General features: G+C 36.7%; 1 protein-coding gene across 2 annotated transcripts in view; it reads left to right on the forward strand.

Moving 5' to 3' along the window:
• epha3 (eph receptor A3) overlaps nt 1-21,133 on the forward strand; it is a 118,388-nt gene extending 97,255 nt beyond the window's left edge. The window contains exons 13-18 of one of the 2 annotated variants that reach the window (XM_033987622.2): nt 104-313; nt 3,732-3,881; nt 3,967-4,160; nt 11,533-11,691; nt 17,789-17,909; nt 19,290-19,389. In XM_033987622.2, coding sequence (XP_033843513.1) covers nt 104-313; nt 3,732-3,881; nt 3,967-4,160; nt 11,533-11,691; nt 17,789-17,870 — 795 coding nt within the window. In that variant the 3' untranslated portion in view covers nt 17,871-17,909; nt 19,290-19,389. Of the gene's footprint in view, nt 1-103; nt 314-3,731; nt 3,882-3,966; nt 4,161-11,532; nt 11,692-17,788; nt 17,910-19,289 lie in introns of both variants that reach the window. The other variant, XM_033987620.2, reaches the window with a different exon arrangement.
• Nucleotides 21,134-21,394: the final 261 nt, after the last annotated feature.

Genomic DNA, 21,394 nt, shown 5'->3' on the forward strand with positions numbered 1-21,394 from the left:
ACCATGTATGCAGATTAAGGGAAAGGTCAGACCCTTCTATAATGCATACTCTGCATTAAACCATGAAATTAAAGCTCTCTTTCTTTCCGGTTTATTTGTACAGAAACATGATGCCCAGTTCACAGGGATCCAGCTGGTGGGCATGCTCCGCGGGATCGCCTCAGGGATGAAGTACCTGTCTGACATGGGCTATGTGCACAGAGACCTGGCGGCTCGAAACATCCTGGTCAACAGTAACCTAGTGTGTAAAGTGTCTGACTTCGGCCTGTCCAGAGTCTTAGAGGACGACCCCGAGGCGGCCTACACCACCAGGGTGAGTGGGACACAGGCTAACGGCTAACTGCAGCTACTACTGAGCATAAAATTGCATATGTAGTGATAATCTAACGTATTCCACTGAGTCCATTGAGTCACTATAAGACTTTGGTATATAGACTTTTCAGACATAATGTCAAGTGTATAGTTTTCCCTCCATGTGGATGCATTACTAAAGTACTTACATTGGTGGAAGAAGAACTGAACTTTGTTACTTAAGTAAATATACAGATACTAGAGCAAAAATAAACAAAAAACTCAATTAAAAGTAAAAGTATCACATGAAAACATCTACTTAAGTAAAAGTATTTAAGTGCCTGTGAAATGTTTTAGATCTAATAAAGTTCCAAATGTAGTGATTTTGATACAGATTTCTGAAAATAAACCCCTCAGCCTTTTCAGCAGCTCTCAAGCAATAATAAAAAATACTTTTACGTTTCAGTCCAGTTAAAAATGTAGCAGTGTAGAAATTACAGATACTGACACAATGTTAGATAATATAGTAAAGCCAGGAGTTAATTTTGATTTTGATTTCTATAGCACAATTCAAAGTGTTTTACAGAAAAGGAAATGCATTAAAATTACAATAGAAAACAATCAAAACATAAATAAACATCATAAAATAAACATTAAAATAGAAGAGTACAGAATAAAAACCTTAAAATCATTAAAATCACACAAATCAAAACATTGATTTACCGCTTTAAAGTCTATTCTTTGAGCTACATGAAGCCAGTGTCGAGACCTAAGCACTGAGACTTATGTGCTCGTACTTCCTGGTTCTAGTCAGGACCCGAGCAGCAGCGTTCTGGATGTACTGCAGCTGTCTTAACTCTCGTTTGGAGAGGCCAGCGAGCAGGCCTTTACAGTAGTCTAACCTCCTGGAGACAAATGCATGGATAAGTCTCTCCAAATCTGGTTTCGATAGTATATCTTTGATTTTTGCAATGTTTTTAGATGGTTAAAAGCTGCAGATGTTATTTATTCAATGTGGCTGTTAAAGTTCAAGTCTGAGTCCATTATTACTCCTAGATTTCTAGCTTGATGGTTTGATGGTTTTAGACAGAGAGACTGGAGGTGACTGCTGACACTTTCTCTATGTTTCTGTGAGCCAAAGACTATGACTTCAGTCTTGTCTGAGTTTAGCTGGAGAAAGCTGTTTTGCATCCACACATTGATCTGTTGGATGCACTAAACCCAGAGTAAAAGCCAAGTGAATAATAATGCCACATATTTTTTTCAACCTAAATATCTTGTTGCTACTACAGTGTTCTATACACAATAACCACAGATGATTTAACCTATCCGAGACATTACAGAAATATAAAAGTCAAACTCCAGATAAAACAAATTGAAATTCAAACTTGAGTGTCTGTAGTATCTCACAAAAAAAGAAAGTTAGCACAGGTCCAAAGATGAAGAAATAGCCGTTTTCTGTTACCAGTTAAGCGTTATTTAATAATATCACATTTACAACATCGAAGCCCTATCATTTTGATTTCACTGTTACCGTGCCAACTCATATTCTTGTGTGTGGTCATTCTCATCTTGTCTTCTGTGGTTTGGGCCGTGCGTGCAGCCCCTTCAAACACTCTACAATTTTCTGGCTGAGAATTGCTTGTCAAATAAACAGCCAGCGTTCCATTTGCCTTTCTCCCAGAAATATATAATCTAAAATAATAGAGAACAATAATAAACTCTGCCCCTCTGTTGGAGTAACTGACAACGCTCCACACATGCGCTAATTCCCAGCCACACTTTGTTTTCTATGTGTCTGCTTACTATGCAAATGGACTTCTTGACAATGGAGTATTCGTCCAACAGAAACAAGAGTGGAGTAGTCATTTATCATGTGTTTTATTGTTAATGCTGGAATTCCCAAGTTGCGCATAATGTTTAATATGCTAAATTTGCCTGCAATAATTGTATAAAGATTTCTATCAATTTTATAACCATTTTGTAGATAGGGTAGAGAAATTACAAATCACCAGTAGCACAATTTCCAGATGTCTACATTGTATTCACCTTATTCTGAAAGTTGCCGTGGGCGCTGCCTTTGTAATTTGGGTTGTATTATTTCGCATGGGGCTGTTAATCTTGACAGCAAATAAATTCTATACAGACTACAAAGCTGTTTAATCCCCCCAGAGAATCGATGCAGTGTTGACTTGCTGGTCAAATGAACATAGAACGTTTTACACAACTCAACCTACTTTACATCTTATTTTAGCACTGAATCGTCTTTTCTCCACTGAAATTGGATTCCTGCTTAACCAGAAGTGCCATCACAAAGAAAGTGTGATTTAGGAGTAAAAGTGAGCGGGGCGGAATAAGGTCAATAGTAATGCACTCAAACAAAGTCTGAGTGACAAAGTTTCATGGCTAAAAGGTATAGGTACTTCTAACAGAACACACTTCTCTTCATTATATTCGATGCAGGCCTGTCACTATAACAACTTTGAAGTTTGATATATATACGATCAACGATAATACTGGAACTAATTTATTCCACTGACACAATAACCCAAGGGCCGATTTAAACCACAATAACTATTCTAAATGTACAATATAGTTTTTTAAAAAATGCATGGAAATGTATTGCTGCATTAAATAAATAGCAGAATGAAACACTTAAGTAGTTTGTATCTTTGTATCTATAACGAGTCATAAAAGTGTTTTATTCAAACTTCTATGGCTTGAACTGTATCATATAACCAAAAAAATAACCACATTTTTTTGTAGTAGTGCAAAGAAAATGTACACATCCCCAAAATATCGATCCATCTTTTCATATACTGAATGATAAGTCGATATAGTAATTATTGTGCCAGGCCTATATGGTAGCTGTTAATCACTGTGGATCTTAACAAATAAACATATATATATATATATATATATATATATATATATATATATATATATATATGTATTTATTTTTTCACTTTAATAGATTCTTTTTCCAGACCAATTCTGTTTTCATACCTGGCTGTTTCGACTGCTCATAGTGGTCAGGTGATGTTGCTGTAACGTGTCCGGTCAGGTGATTTAAACGGGTTTTAGCGGTGTCTTCCTTCTGGTGGAGGCAGCACCACCTGCAGTCCCACTGCTTCAGGACAGTATCCCAAGTGTGTGATAGTTAAAAAGTCTCCCGTCCCGTCTAAAGTCCCATGGACTCATTTTTGTATTTCAATTGCCTCCTTAATCCATTGATGATGTTTGTTGTCCTCTGTCCCAATGATGTTTGCTCCGTCACAGCAACATCACGTGACCACTCTGAAGAGCAGTCGAAACTATTAGGTATGAAAACAAACTAAACCTTGGTCTGGAAAAAGAATCCATTAAAATAAATTAAGAAGGCCAGAAGACCAGATGAACCTCATTGGACTATTTTGTAATGCATTTTGTATGACTTTTAGGGGGGGAAAATCCCAATTCGGTGGACAGCTCCAGAAGCCATTGCGTACAGAAAGTTTACTTCATCCAGTGACGCCTGGAGTTATGGCATCGTTCTCTGGGAGGTGATGTCATACGGAGAGCGGCCATATTGGGAAATGTCCAATCAGGATGTAAGTACAGCCTGTAGCAACAACCAAAAATCTCTTCCAAGTTTGTACTGGTTTTCATTTGTATTGTTTGGTTTGGAATGTGCAGGTAATAAAAGCAGTGGATGAGGGGTACCGCCTGCCCCCGCCCATGGACTGCCCGGCGACTCTGTACCAGCTCATGTTGGACTGTTGGCAGAAGGAGAGGAATAATAGACCCAAGTTTGAACAAATTGTCAGTATCCTGGACAAACTAATCCGCAACCCTGGGACCCTCAAAATCACAGCCAACACCACTTCCAGGTAAGCCTATTCTGCTACTGACTTCTAAAACTGAAAGGTTAATTGCATTTAGTACCATTTTTACAATATTTTGCCATTAGCGACTTATACACACACAGGTATTTCACCTCACATTTAAAGGCATACCGCGTAATTTTTCTGTTGGGGGTTCACCATCAGCTTACTTATTTATCTTGCATATACAAGTGCAGTTATCGAAAAGTTACTGAAGATGCCTGTTTTGCTCCTGATTGCACCATTAAAGGACCATGATACTTTGGAAAGCAGAAATCTAGTTAATACTTTAAATAGGACCCTGCCATTTCATCCATTCACCAATGTAGTACTAGCTGGATCCATTTAAAGTACTGAGTAACTTTGAATCAGCATTTGTTCCATATACATCATCTGGTCTTGTTTTTGCTGGCCATAGCTTTTGAAACACATTTGGTAATACTACAGTCTAGATGGAGTGACAGCAGCTGCAGTTTTCCAATGATTACTTTTACGACAATAACAAGTCGAGGGGTGGGAGCTGAAATGGAAAGGCGGGATGTTTGTACTAAATTGTACTTACGGTACTTCCTGTTCAGAAATATTTTGATACAAACAGTACTTTCCTGATTCCAGTTCAGAGCGATGTGAATATTTTGCACATTAGCCTCACATTACCTCTATGTTTTGTGCCGTGTCTTGGATTATTGTGTGGACATGTGTTTCTCAGACTGTGGTACCTTCAGGCAATAGGTAACAGAAAATGTACTTTGTAGTTTTTTTTGTTTGGTTGATTTAAAGTCACACAATATTGTCCTCCTTCAGGTAAGTTTTTGGTTATAATCAGTGTAGAAATGGCACAGTCCCATTAGACACCTGGCTAAGCCCTAATTCAGATCTAAAATAACTCTTTAACACCTGGTTTAGATTTGGTGGAAGTCAAAGCCAAATATTGTTTTAGGTGGTACCTGGTGTGTCAACATGTCAACATGTGACCATCTCAAGTTGCTTCACTGAATGTGCATCACATACTTGAAGCAGCTTCTTGTACCAAGTTTTATTTTTGTATTTTAGTACTTTGCGTTTCCCTGTTCTTCTTTGCTGGTACCCTTCATCCCTCATGGGACTGTGGGACAACCTCCAGACCCAGTAAAGTATTGTCAGTCCTGGTCAGGGAGGGGCATGCAGGCTCTGTACGGCTTCAGGCAGGCGGCTGTGGTATTATGGAGACGTCAGAGCTCATAACATTGACTAATGATTTCTTAAGAAAGTGGAAATGGGTCCCTTGGAGTTTGCATGTAATTTTCCTGATTGGCTTTTAACACTGGGCGAGCACAGGCTGGCGACACAGGCGAGGTGGTGATTTATAGTAGCTCTGTGTGTGCATTTGGTGTGTGTGTGTGTGTGAGGTGGCACAAGGGGAGCAGCTGCAGTCGACTCCACACACCTCGTTTGTCTCTGGGCTGTCCCGTGCGCCTAATGGAACACCCCCTCCTTTTTTTACACAAGCCTGGGCCCAAGTCTCAGGCCTGGAATTTTGTGCCGGTCCTCACTGTCATGGATGTAGAAGGATAGGGGACAGTGGCCAAGGTTGTGTGTTGGTATAATGGTTGTTAAGGGCAATCAGAGTCTATACAAGGTGACTGTAGGATTCATTTTAACGAATGTAACAATATGCATACTCAAAGTATGTATTTTATTTTAATTAATTATTATTCATCACTCAATTGTAACTCCTCACGTTCAATTGTAACACCTCACAATGACTATACTCCTGCTTCTCTATTGCGTAAAAGTGTTACTAAACTATAACAACTTTTGCCAATGCTACTCTTTAATGAGCTAATAAATATACCGATTAGTACTACTTCAATAAAAGGCTGTCAGAATGTTCTAAAGTTAAAGGAATAATTGTTTTAGGGAATTGAACTGATTTAATTATAATTACTCGTAAACTTGTATTTCCCTAATGTTCTAGCACAGGAATAAACATGTCACACATTAATGGCAACTGTATTGAAACATTTAATACAAGAAAATCCATTGTTCAGGCAAAAGTAACTTCCTGCATACGTGCCAATGAAGTGTCAGTGTGGATTAGACTGTTAGTAGTTTGGGCGGACTCCATGTGTATCTGTGCCAATATTGCAACGCAACATGTAACAGGAGAATTACTTCAATAATTACATTTTTGGTTCACTTTTCAATACCCTTCAGCTATCAAAGAAAGTCCACAATTCTCAAGCCGAGACACAGAACAGCACTAGAAAATTACTGTACCCAAACAAAGCCAAGGTTTCTAAATTAAATGCAGCCAAAAGAGAACAAGGGAAAAAGCCTTGAAGACAAATATTTTTACACCCCTTTGCCAAATGAGATACTTTGTAATTTTCATGTTTAAATTAAGGTTAATTCTAAACCTCTTGCGCACACAGTCCTGCACACGGCCTCTTGACGCTTGACTGGGATCAAATTAAAATGTCACACTTCAATCAGTTGAGCTTGATAAATCCCATCAGACCACCTGAGGAGAGCATTGATTAAAGCTACATTTATCCATCAAATCCAACAGATGCCAACTGCTCCTCATCATCACTTTAATTTGGACGGTTAGCTTTGCGCGCACAGCCACATCTACCTCAGCCGCAGCATCGCCTTCTGATGATGTCATAAGTTTGAACATATTCACGGGTTTCAGATTTTCATCATTGAAAAGATCGGATATTTTGTTTGAAATCCGTTGATATGGTGACAGCCCTAATTTTTCATAACCGATCGAAGGGAAAAAGTGAACTCTTGCACTGTTTTTGTGAATTGGTTTCAGTTTCCTGTTAAAGACGCCATTTTGATTACTTTTGTTGTACTCTTCTACAGATAGAATATAAATGTTAATTGCTATGGCAACGATCCAGATTTTTCAACACTCTGAAACCCACAATTTAACATTTAAGTGTAAAAGTTTTCTCTTCAGTGGCTACATATACAGTCATTGCTAAATATAATGTGTTTAATCTAGGGATGGGACTTTCGGCTCTTTTATGGGATCCGAATCTTTTGTTCATACAAAAGAGCCATTCAAAGGTCTAGCTCTTTTAATATTTATTTAGGCCTATAAGACATAAGTCAATGTGAGAACTCATTTTATCTACAAATTAATCTCTCTGCTCTGCTTCTGTGCTAATTATTGTGTCAGTGAAGCATTAATCAGGATAAAAATGTGTAAAAATTTCCAACCGTTCACATAAAGGAACCATTCAAAAGAGCCGACCCGTTCAGGAATGTCACATCACTATCTTAATCCAGAAGTGACTATTAAATGTGGCATTATCAACATCAGGTTTAAATCAGAAATTGAAAAAAAAAGACTAAGGAGCATTTCCTAAATTTATGACATCACAATAAATGGACTGTATCTTCGCTGGATTCCTGCCGCACACGTGCAACTGTTCAGGATGCGCTCATATCCGCAAAGCTCTAAAACTCGACAATGTCCAGCTGTGGTGAGGAGGAGGTCAGGAAAATGAAAGGACAAAACGACACAGGGAAAGGTAGAATAAAAGAACGTGTGTTAGTATCCCTTTTTGCATTCAGACTGTTAATTCATTCTTAATAAATTCCAGCGGTGTTCTCTGCTCTATCTCTCCGATCATGCGCTCTCCCGTGCTGCACTGAGATGTTGTTCAAAAGGTAAGAACAAAAGAAGCCCATAGTGGTAAAAGGGAAGTAACACAAGGTCATTTGTAGTTTACCTCTCAAAGGAGCCCGGAGAGAGGCGAGACGCTAAGGATAGATGAAGAGAGAGATCAATACCAAAGCTCAGGGAAAAGTAGCAAAACCAGACGGACATATTCCTCTTTCTTTTTGGCATTCCCCTTCTGACATAGCAAAGCATTGGCGTCCTAGCGTGCAGTGGTTTTGGATACTGATTTAGGCTTGGCATAAGAACACTGAGCTTAATATGACATTACATGACAAGGACCAAAACTCAAATTTTTATTTTATTACTGGGGTTTAGTATTTAGTAACATAATACGACTAAATAAAAGCAAAAGTTAACAATGTTTACATATTTGATTCCAAATCCAAACTACTTCCATTTCTGGTAACGGCTACAGTATATTTCCTACAAACAAATGTTGTAGCTGTTAGGGCTGGGTGATATGGCAAAAGTGAATACATTTTTTTTTCTGCATATTATTTACTCTTATTAAAAATGAAAATAAATAAATAAATAAATAAATAAAAATAAATTAATGATAATAATAATAATAATAATAATAATAATAATAATAATAATAATAATAATAATAATAATAATAATAATAATAATAATAATAATAATAATAATAATACATGAATTTCAATCTCAAAACCAATACAGGCTTTAATTATTGGTATGCAAAAAAAAAACAGTAAAATATATTCCTCAAAGTTTGAACTCTGCTCCAAATCACATGCCTTAACTGACACAGGATTGGATGACCTCTCAACCCAAAATAATCACTGACAAATAGAAATGAATGTCCTAGTAGCACATTTTTGTTAAGGTTAGAACAGGGTCAATAAAAACCTTGAAACGTAAACACAACCTTTTGGCAAGACTATATCATTGTGTTGATGCTAAACGCCACCACTTAACCATTTTTCCCACATAACTTTATCAGTGCTCTCATGTAGATTTACACACTTCCTCTTGCACTAGCTTGACTCCCTTCCTTTTTGCTACAGACCGGGCTCTCCAGGGGGTCCCGAGCACTCTGACAGGCCTCTTATCTGGCAGGAAAAGACTCAATCATTAAAACAACACCCACTACACAACTTCAAATGCATTCCCTTTCCTTCAGTTTTGTCTTGTCGCGGTTTGAGATATCAACGCAGCTTTCTTCTATCTGGCAGCCTTGTGTTTTTGAAACCCCAAGGTTGTCTGTTATGTAACTAAATTAATTCTTATAGTTCAAATTAGAAAGGTGCATGTTACAATGAAAGGCCATGTTAATATGCTATTTCTGACTATTTTGTGTGACATTTTTATGGTTGATTGCATGTTTTTTTTGTGTTTTTTGATGAAGGTAAGGCATATTCTCAGTCATTTGTAGCACTGGCATTTTTTACAAGTTCATGTGACTAAGTGCATTGTGGGATTTCACCTGCCCTTGACTCCTATCTCCGAAGCACATGCCTTTTGATCCTTTCCTGTCACTTTTGTTGTCAGACACAGCTTAACTTCCTGCTTTTCTAATGAGTTTATTTACACGGCTAAGAATAGGATTTCCTCTGGAGGCCTATGTGTTTTGTACCATGTGTTTGTATCATGTGTTGTCATGCCCTGTTTTTCCCCATTGTACATGCATCCACATAGCCACATGTAAATTGTGTTTGTAATATGGAATTTTTATTTTCATTATATTAGCAAGGATCATGCACATTCTTGAAGCAGTTTGAGTGACTTGTTCAGTATATAATGGAAATCAGGACAGTGTGGCTGAGTATGTATGTACTTAACTGGTCATAGAAAGTTTATATAAATAATTACTTGAACAGAATTTGAATATGAAATGTATATCAACACAGATGGGACAGTTCTTTGTAACACATGTAAGGGACAATCATTTTCACGCATAGCATAAGTGGCCCCACAACTAATTCCTAATTTCCGAATGTTCTAATAATACAGTTTTAATGCAATGTACTTTAATGAATTTTCTACAGAATCCACATGATGATTCGTCATGACAGCAGCTGAGGTCATATATATAAAAACTGAGCACAATGACTGGAAAGCTCAATATGTGTTCTAAACCATATTGTTCAGTGGTCCCACAACTGATCCTTGGGGGACACCTGATGCACATATTCCTTCTCAATTAGACCTGTCATGATAACAAATTTTGAAGCATGATACATTGCAACAGATAAATATTGCAATAAATGATAATATTGAAACTACTTTATGTCACTAATTAATTTAAATAATGCAAGATAAACCATTTTTAGATTGACTGTTTCATTAAAAGTCATGAGCTGCAGCAAATAAAAAGCAGAATGTACCAGTAATTAGCTATAAAAGGGACCCTTCCACAGTTCAAATCTGATCATATTGCAACAAAAATTCTCAAAATCTCCCCAGTTTTGCAAAGAAAAAGAACTCACGATGAATATTGAGGTGCAAAATATATTATCCAACTTTCATATATTGAATGACAAGTCGGTATAATAATATATCTCCCTTTGTTGAAGTTAAACACAAACTCGTGATGAAATAATATAAGTGAAATATTAGTCAGTTCAAACCGCCTTTGTTCTGTCATCTTTAACTCCCCCTCTTAAGTATAAGTCCTATCCCTGTGTGTGGTGTGTACTTCGGTCTCTCGGCTCTCAGGCAGTCATCAATCAGATCAGCGCCTGCAGCCTTTCCCTCACCCTTTACTGTTGACGGAGCGCTCCTAAAGCCCACTGCGGTACATTTAATTAGATTTGATCCAATTGAAACCATAAAGTCTAATCAGGTCTCATGTTGCAGCGTTGTGCCACATGCTCGCAGTACGGCAAGAAACGGTAATGACATTAGACAGGCCCTGATACCGCTGTTGTTAGTAATCTTGTACTTAAAAATGTTCCAATACATTATAGTCATATTTTGTGTAGCGCTTTGATTTCCCTCTGGAATAGCAAAGCCAAAGAAAATATGCAGGTTGACTGTGTTGTATGCATTCTATCCAAGTTTTGTTACTACCAAATAGCTGGATGGAATTATGTGTACTGCTAATCATTGTGTATAAAACTGACGGTTACTGACTTGTAGTAGGAAGTACATGAAATCTTACATAGGCTACCATTCTCTTCTGTTGCGAGTAGTGGTCAAATGGCGAATGGTCACATTTTTGTATAGCTTAAAAAGCACTTTATTCATTCATACACCGGTGTACACAGACACTGAGGGTGAGGGGGTGTCTTGCCCAAGGACACAACAACAGTATTGTGGGAGCTGGAATCACACCGCCAACCTGTGAGTCAGTGGATCTACCAACTGAGCTACTGATGCCTTGCTACTGTCGTGATTGAACATGAATAACCCAGCCTATAATTGTTGAAAATTAGTTGAATAAAAATCCATAAATAACAAAATCAAATACATAAGAGGGAGTTTTTTTTTTTTTTTTTTTTTTTTTTTTTTTTATGGGAGAAAAGGAAACACTTGTAGTTTACTAAGCATGGTTACTAATTGTTCCCATGGATACAATATATGCAAAACCGTTCAAAACTCGCTTGCTCCGCAGAATACCCATATCTCCTGTGCACATCATTCTGCTGATGTATCCAAATGTTTATTGCATTATTTTCCTGTTCTCTACATTATGATAATTAGATTGAACATAAATGTCTTTCCTCTTGTCCTCAGACCGGCTAACCTGTTGCTGGACCGGAGCAGCTCGGAGGCGCCTGTGTCCGTGGGCTCTCTGTCGGACTGGATGGATGGCATGAGGACGTTACCGTGTAAAGAAGCCTTTTCTGGGGTCAGCTACAGCTCTTGTGACACACTGGCAAAGACCTCCACAGAGTAAGGACAACACACAATTTATACCACTTTTGGTCATAATGTCATATCAGCGCAGTTAGTATTTTTAAATAGAAAATGATTTGTTGTATCCACATAACTTGATCTTGATTTTGATTGTTATTTAAGTGCATAAGATTCACTGTGTAACTTTTGGAGTGGAGGAGGGTCTGCCACCTGCTTGTCTCCAGAGTATGGCATTAAACTTGTCTATCTTCACTGAGAGACCACTGTTGTTGTGATTTTGGGCGTTACAAAAATAAAATGAATTGAATTGAATTGAGAGAAGCTGGTGAGGGAATAATATGCGCTTATATTTGAGCAGTAAATACCAGGAACATACCAGGCAAAGCAATAATATCGCCATGGAAATACAGTAAGTAGGTGTCGGACCCCAAAGTGCACCTTTAAACATGATTATTTGTATTTAATAATCATGTTTAAAGGTGTATTTCCACTCCTGCTGTTCATATTTTGTAGTTACATCACCATGATATTGCCATGGCATAAATCAAGATTCTCATATCCGAGTTTAAGGTTTATCAAAGGCATTATCATAATTGCTTGTCACTGTGTTTACTACTACAGAAAATTAACATTATTTGAAATGAAAGGCTTTACTCGGTACAAATCTACTGGTGGCGTTTTAAAGATGAACTTTTGAACCAGCCTAACAGCAGCAGATGTATGAACGAAAACCAATATGCAAAGTGAATGCAATCTGATGTTGTTGGATTTTGAGTATCAATTGGCTGAACATTTTCTGAGTTGACAGAGTTGTAGTAGTGTGAAGAAAAATGAAAGAGCAGGCTAAAAGCTCAAAGCTGATGTGTCACTGCACATAAGCCTCGAGTGAAAACAGCCAGGCTCCCGATGCCAAGTCTAGATTAAATCGCACTGGGAGGTCACAGTCCGAGCCTTTTGAAGTCTGTTAACCTCAATTTTATTTGATCTGAGTCTAAGTTATTTGGTCAGTACACTATACAAGATCTATAGTGTAGCTTTTGATGTATATGGAATAAATATATATGGCATTGTGCAAAGACCATTGGCAAGTATGAAAACAGCTGTTGACTTAAAGTGCTACAAGAGTGTATGGAGAATAAAGAAAATCATACAAACCACACAAAAAAGAACAGAAAAAATTACTTCGGACTCTTTAACTGAAATATTAAACATTAAACTCAAGGTCTGTGCACTATATTTCTTTCACTGTCAGAGCCATGGCAGATGTCTTCGCTGTCTAAGTGCATTTTTTTTTTGCGATTTTGCATATTTCTATATATAAATGCTACACTACAATACTGCATAGCATCTATTTCTGAGTCTATGCTCGCAAGTTACATTCACTTTCTTTTAATATCCTTGCACATTTTGCCATTCGTTCCTTGTCCTATTTTCAGACATTTTTTTCCTCTGCCTCTCTTGTGCTCAGCTCGGCGGCCGCTGCTCCCTAATTGATATATTATGAAAGTCTGTAAATAATTGGACATTTGTAATTATTCTGATCAAAGGAGTCATTCTGTGTGACTAGAACAACACAGGGAGGAGTGCAGTGTGAAGCCAATCAGTCACTGGGCGCTCTGTTATGCTGTAGGATTATGCAAACAGAGCTTCATACATTCTACTATTGTTATTAGCAATGGTGGGAGAAGTACTTCATTTTGTTCCTTAAGTAAAAGTACAGATATCAAAGCAAAAAACTGCTCAGGTAAAAGTAAAAAAACCATGAAAAAAATCTATGTAAAAGTATTAAAGTACCCGTATTAAAGTGCCTGTTTGAAAGTGTAAACAGTAAAAGTATTCCGTGCAGATTTTGAAATCTATTAAATCTTCAAATATATTGAGTTTGATTCCGATTTGTGCTGAATTTTGCAGAAACAGCAGAATCAATCTTTTTTATCCTAGCTGTTTTTATCTCTTTATTTTTGTAAGCTCAAATTATGAATGTGTTAAAAATAAATAAATACATCAAAACATACAGACAGGTGGTAGTCAAAATGTCATGGATGAAGTACTTAGTTTTGTAACGTAAGTACAGATACAGAGGTAAAAAGTTATTTAAGTAAAAGAACCTTATGAAAAAAATGTACTTAAATCAAACTATTTAGTACCCATTTAAAAATGTAATTTAAGAGTAAAAAGTAAAGGTATTTCGCAGAAGTGTCGTTAATTTATTAAAGTATTAAATGTGGTGATATAGAAAAAATGTGCATATTTTTTGGTCAACATTTACCATATGAATCAATTTCTTAAATAAATACACAAAATTCAGAAGAAAAGTCATAGCCATAGCCGAAGCTTGAAAACTTTAGTCAGGATGTTACCGCAAATATTACAAAATACCCCCTCAAATCATATGAAAAGTGTGTTTTAAAGTAGAAAGTACAGATATCTGCTGTGAAATGAGTGAAGTAAAAGCAAAAATGATTCAAAGTAAAATGTACAAGTACAGATACCTAAAAATTCTACTAAGTACAGTACTTTACTTCTTATACTTTGTTACACCAGTGACTTCACAGAGTACAGAAGATGCTATGTCTCATTCACCATAAAGTTCCATAATAAAGGGATATTGAGTCAGTTATAATTAAGTTGTGAACATTGCATCAAAAGAAGTATATTTTATTCTTAGCTGATAAAATGAGTCCAATGACCTCTGAAATAATCATATCTTTACATCCTTATTCTTGTTCAGGATTGTGGGATTTTACAGGCTGTAGCTGAAGGTGACTTATTCTACACTACAATGAAAAAATCCCCACTGCTCCATGTTGTAGGCAGAACACCAGGGGAGTGTTTCAAAAGGTCATTACAAAAGCAAAGTCATAAACTGCACACAGTGTAATAGCACCTTTCCTATGTGTTGTATCGCCCTTCTACTTGTGATTAAATGGAGCACTGGTGATAAATGTACCAGATGCCCTGAAAAACGAAAGCAGTTTGTTAGGATCAGCTGCAGAATTTTAAGTTTTGTAACCTGTGGTTTTTCGTGTTCCCAAACATGGAATCAAGCTAAGTCTATAATATGGGGTTTCAAGAGGTCAATTGCCAAAAGAGCATATTTAAAGGGCCTATATTATGCTATTTTCTGATCTATGTTATAATGTTGTTTCCATATCACAAACATACCTGAAGTTGTGTTTTGTTTCATTCACACATGTTTAACACGTAAACCTTGCATATTTAGGCTAAGTTTTTCTGCCAAACGGAAAACACTCTATTCCACCTTGTGATGTCAGGAAGTGCTCCACTGTGTTTTTAAACTCCACACACCTTCATTAAAATCACTTGGACAATTTCAGCCCTGGAATTGCCAATCTCTACTAAACTAAAGGTAAAAGGCAGCTGTTAACTTGAAAATTGCCACTGGATGACATCACAAGGTGGAACAGAACATTTTGAGCTTTGGAGATGTAGACAGACTAATAAACCAGGATTATTCAAACATGTGTGAATGAAACAAAACACAACTCCAGGTATGTTTTAAGGAGGTAACAGCATTATAACATGGCTTAAATTTCACAAGAAGGCATTTTGTGTAATATAGGACCTTTAAACTTAACAGTTCAGATAAACAGCTGCTTTATTTTCTTTTTGTACTTTGAGTTGTTGGAGAAAATACATTCTTGTTCCAATCTCAAGCCATGGAAAATTTAAAAAAGTATCATGCCTTGTAATTTTTTTTTTATTATTTATTTATTTATTTATGTATTCATTCATTCATTAAAATTATTATTATTATTATTATTATTATTATTATTATTATTATTATTATTATTATTATTATTATTATTATTATTATTATTATTATTATTATTATTATTATTATTATTTATTTATTTATTTTATTTTTTATTTTTTTTATTTTTTTTTGCTCTGACACAAACAAGATTATTACTATTTTTAATTGAATAGAAATTTAAAAGAGTTTGCAATGCCATCCATTACAAAACAGACAGTCCAAATGTATGTAGATTGGCTCTCACTCACCCCGGCTCTAATATGCTCTGTCATCTCTCTGAGGAACTGGCCAATTATGTCTAATGCCATTTAGTATGGGCATATGCTTAATCAATGAAGTGTTCTTCTTAATACATGGTACCACACAGTACTGCTTACACTGCAGAGCCCAAATCTACTGAGCATGATCAAATACTCCAGGGATACATGCTAACCTAATCCAATTGATGCACACTCTTTTCAATGTTGTTTTTTTCTTTTTCCTTTGAGCTAGATGGTAAATTGGATGAGTGCAGTATCCATTGAAGACAGGTTAAAGTATAGGGACTCGGCAGGAGGTTTTTGGCTGGAGCTAGGCATTGGTTCAATACAGGCCTGTCTATTGATTTGTACAGTATTAATCTAGTCCTTGATATTCAGCAGAAGGATATGCTCTTTAACCCCCAGAGCAGTGAGCACGATTTGGCTGCATGGAGCTGACTCATCTCAATTTAAGTTTTTCACATGGGAAATAATGCTTCACTACACTGGAACTACACTGAATCACACTTGGGCTCATTTACGCAAGTTTTCAATTGTTTAGACAAGTCAGGAAAAATAGCACTTGAATCAGAAGTACTCTTTTTTCACTCGGGCAAAGACGAAAACTAAAATACAACTTTCAAAACGTTTGGTTTAAAGGGCTTATATTACGTTATTTTCTGACCTTTGTTCTAATGTTGTTTCTCATCACAAGCATACCTGGAGTTGTGTTTTGTGTCATTCACCCTGCATATTTAACACTGTCTTCCACCTTGTGATGTCACCTGGTAAGACAGGAAGTGCTTCATTGTTTTTTTAAACTCCATACACGTTCACTAGAATCATTTGGATAATTTCAGCCCAGGAATCGCCAATCTATACTGAACTAAAAGTAAAAGGTAGCTGTTAACTTGAAAACTACCACTTCATGACATCACAAGGTGGGACAGAGTGTTTTGAGCTTTGGAGATGTAGATAGACTAATAATAATTAAACATGTGTGAGTGAAACAAAACACTCCAGGTATGTTTTTGAGGAGGCAATAACATTCTAACATGGCTAAAGCTCACAATCAGTCTTGTGTAAAATAGTACATTTAAAAAGAATAAATTAGGAGATGTAATTGCCCTGTGGACATGTTTTGGCTTCTATGACTAAGAGCTATCATGAAAACTATCTCCAGTTACATCACCAAAAGCAGCTCTTGTAATATCTCTTAGCTTATTGTCTCTTAGCGGGGGAAAAAAAAGGTTTGCTTCTATAAAAAAACACAGGAATGCGCCCTAACTAAGTCTAGTACTGAAATATCTTGGCAAAGTGTAAACATATACTTTGTCATGAATACCAGTTAGTAGTTTGCATCTTCATCTGCTAAACCCATTTGATACAATTAGAACAGGATCCCACAAAATGACAAGTTCCGGCCCAACCACTGCAACAAAGGCTGGAAACAATGAGTCACCAGTCAAATCGGACATTTGTATTCTATGAGTAAAAGATCTACTTAATGTGCCTCTGTATTTCTAAGACTTGGGGATAAATCTCGTCTTTGGCAGAGCACAGGGACCTGAAGTGAGGGTTGGGGGAAATCAAATTGCCTTTTCTTTCTCAGTGGAATGACATTAAAACACAATACATATGAATTACTTCTGGGTTTTGCTTTCAAAAGTCTGATGGCTATAGGCAGTCCATCCATCTATACTGGAACAATGTACGGTTCCATTTGGATAAACTTCACAAAGCTGTTGGGAAAACCACAAAAAAGCATTGTACTTCTACACTTAAAAAAAGGATTATGTTCCTTTATTACTTTTTTTTATTTAACATGATTGTATTTATGGGTATATTTGGACATTTCCATACCTCCCTCTTCTGTTGTGTTCTGTTCTGTTCCTTCTATAGCAATCCAATATAGTTTAAAATGACATAGAGCCAGGGGTTAACGCAACCACAAGCCTCCATGTGTTACTCTAGTCAGATAAGATCAAACTTTAAACTCTTGCGGTGAACTCAAAATACCTACTTCTTTGTACTTGCCAGTTGTATATTGAATCTAACCATGTTTAGAAGTCGAAGGTAAAGTGTGACTAATGCTGCCGCGCCTGGTGTTTCTCAGTAGAGTCATTCTGACGGAGGTCCACGTCACCCCAGCCACTTGTCCTGAATGGGAGCCGTCAATGGGGATCACCACTCTCTAACAGCAGCCCCACACTGCCCCCACAGGCTGAAAGAAGATGGTGCGTCCAGACAGGGGAACACTTGATGATCTTCCTGTGATAATTAAAGGGATAGTTACTGTGATAGTATTGAAAATCATTCACATTGATCATTTCTTTCCTATTTTATTTGTTGGCCCATTCTGCAGTCCAGATTCTATAAACAAGATGGGTAAAGTAAGCAGAAAGTAATAACTAGAACGCATTTGAATTGGATAAATCGGTCAGTCATTTTTTATATATAAGAAATGTGTTAAATGTGCTGTAAACACAACGTCTTGCTTTTGCAATATTTATACTGGAAGAGAAAGACAGATTTGAGTGTATTTGATGAAAAACATTGGGTGTAGCCCGTTTAAGATCACATACACTGACACTTCACTATCCCTTTAATTGGAGTTTTAGGTCTTGTGTTGCTCTTTGTCTTTAACGTTTCAATAACGATTTGCTGTGTTGGCTGCTTAAACACTTTGCTATGGATTTGGTAAACTTAGTTCTATTTCAGAGTGATTATTTTAATGTGTCTAACGATGCAGGTCATAACACAACTTCGTCTGCGGCTCCACTGCTTTTACTAATACAGATATTGTCATTAATAAACCGCAGGACTTTAATATCGTGTGATTTGTGTGTTGTTTCTCCAGCTTCTTGACAAACGGCTTTGTTTAATGATGCTGACTAACTGCTGTGTATATTTGCTGTGAGAACCAAGAACAAATAATAAGCACTTTTCTTATTATGATGCATGGAACTAAACATCTAAAACAGTGGTATAATCTAAGTCAAGTTTCATTACATGGACCAATGCTGCTTCCATCTTCACAAAGTATTGCATATGCCGACTTTCAGCAGAGCTCAGTGAGAATGTACAGTAATAATCTTTGGCATTTAAAATGAGCTAATTGAATAAAAAAGTGACTCAACTGTTCTACCCATTTAGGAATACATTACCCATTCATTTTCCCATAGAATTTTCCCCAAAAAATCAAATATTAAGAGTTTAAACGCAAGAGACAAGCCAGCTATATGGTAATAATGGAAATAACAATTTTCAGTACAAACAAATAAAAAATGATGTGAAATAGATGTGATAATAGATATAATAATAATAATAATAATAATAATAATAATAATAATAATAATAATAATAATAATAATAATAATAATAATAATAATAAATAAAAATAAAGAAGACAATCTAAATGCATTCAAAACAGCAAAGATAAAAAATATATAAATAAATAAAAAATACTCCCTGTATGTATTGTTACATTAGACCTCGTCGTTATTACATTGTTATAAAAATCAAAGCAGCATTGGGAACATGTTTGTGATAACTATATCTACCATATCTCCCTCACCAACTCATACTATCTCCATTTCTTTATTTTGTGTTTTTAGAGATTTAAAAAAGGTCGGCGTTACTGTGGTCGGATCGCAAAAGAAGATCGTGAGCAGCCTCAAAGCCCTCGATTCCACCACGAAGAACGGACCGGTACCTGTTTAAGAAGAGACAAACTAACTAACTGCAGTCGCTAATTGCACTCTCATCTATTTGAGTGCATAACTTGGAAACGGAACGGGAAGATTCAACAAACTTTTTGTAACAGAAAGACATCATTTGGTCCTATACGAGTGTCAACTGTACACTGCTTTGAAATGCCTTACTGACTAAAAAAACGTGGTACGCCAAGAAGGTCCAAGGGATATTGTCAGGGATGCTAATTGCTAATGGGGACTAGCACGCTTAAAGTCCCCGGCTATCGCAAGATTGGTGAAAATACCGGGACTTCCGAGCAGCGGCATGTTGTGGTGGACCGTTTACGGACTTTCGAGGCATGAGACTTACCTTCCTACTACCTACATTAACGAAAGAACTGAGCTGGAGCCATTATTTTGATTGCATAGCTCTAACCCTTAGCATTCACCTAAAAGCAATAACTGTGATAATCAACCCAACACATTTCAGTACCTTCTTGTTTTTCCATAATTGTTTTCGAAATATCCACGAAAATTTCTGTCAATACTCAGGATGTTGTTAATCTCAGTTTGCTAAGAGGAACTAAAAGGAGTTAGACAAGTGTGAATTGACAAAGTGGTATCGTTAAACCAGCTGTCTCGAATGGCATTGGGTTGCAAAAATGTGTTAGTAATACAAGCTTGTTTGGACTTTCTCAATTAGGAAAGAAGCAAGCGCCGTTTCAGTATCTGATCTTCTGCTTCCATGCAAAATCCACAATGGTACTTCCAGTAATCATTTGTTTTGGATTACATTTATATATCATTATTAACACAAGCCATGAACGTGTTTTGCTATGTCATATTTTAACTCATGATTCTTGTGTATCGCAAAAAAGTTGAGTGCCTCCTGCATTTGAGTTGGATATCAATGGAAATGGCTGAATAGTTTTTTTTGAAAAATTCATATTTTATTCTGCCTCTCTGCGGCTTGTATCATATTTTTCTCATCACACTAGGACTGCAAATGCCCTGGAAGATGCAACACTTTCTGGTAAGATTATTTTCAGTGTGTCCAGGCTGAGTTTTCCCAAAGGCACCGTCAATAAGAAGTGATTTTTGTATTGTTTACATTGCTAAGGCCTTGCTCTGATGTAAAATGTATTTTTTTCGACGCACGTCCGGCGTTTCAGATGAATTATTCAACGTGAGGTTACATTCTCGCTTTCTTTCAAGACATGCGCAGTTTGCGACAGAAATATTCAAATACCAATTTACTTTTAACTTTATAAAACTTCATTTATTTATACAAGACAACACAGTTTGATTTCCAGTAAGAAAAAACAGACTGTATATATAAATGGACGTAACTAACCTGCTAACCATCACGTTCCAAGCTCCATTGACTCTGACTCCAATTCACTTTACATTGAAAAATTGTCACCCCTTCCTCCGTAACTGTTACTGTCTTCAATTTAGTCTTAAAATGTTCATATTAACCTGCTCTACCTGATCTGGGTGTTTTTATTTTGCTATTGTGTCCATAAATAAATCTATAAACATTAATAACAGACAAATCAGCTGCCTCCTTTCCACAAGGTCACTCCCGCTAGCTTTAGCAACAGGTTTGATTGACAGTGTTGCTAAGTGCCCGCCCCTGCCAAACCAGCGGGACAACAGCTTCGCTCCAGATTGGCTCTTTGGGTGCTAAAGTGCTTGCAGCCAGAATTCCAAATATGGCTCCAAATTCGCCCCTGTAACTGCTAGCTTCAATGAGCTTCATTTGACTGGAGCTGAACACTATGGGTGACGTCACACTCCCTTAGTCTATTTCTTTATACAGTCTATGGTCAGGACTTGTTTTACTCATTTTAGATACAAAGTTGAAAGTTGTTAAAAGATTTCTCTTAAGTTTATTCTCAAAATATAAGTGTCTTGATGCTGCCGTCATGGTATTCAAGGTAAATATAACGTTTCTTCTGCTGGCCTGAATGGCATGTGAATGGCTGGAACCTTTCCCAGCAACTGGACCTTAGCTGACTTCACCA

Source organism: Periophthalmus magnuspinnatus, chromosome 21 (genome assembly GCF_009829125.3).
Source record: "Periophthalmus magnuspinnatus isolate fPerMag1 chromosome 21, fPerMag1.2.pri, whole genome shotgun sequence".
In the NCBI taxonomy this organism is placed as follows: domain Eukaryota; kingdom Metazoa; phylum Chordata; class Actinopteri; order Gobiiformes; family Gobiidae; genus Periophthalmus; species Periophthalmus magnuspinnatus.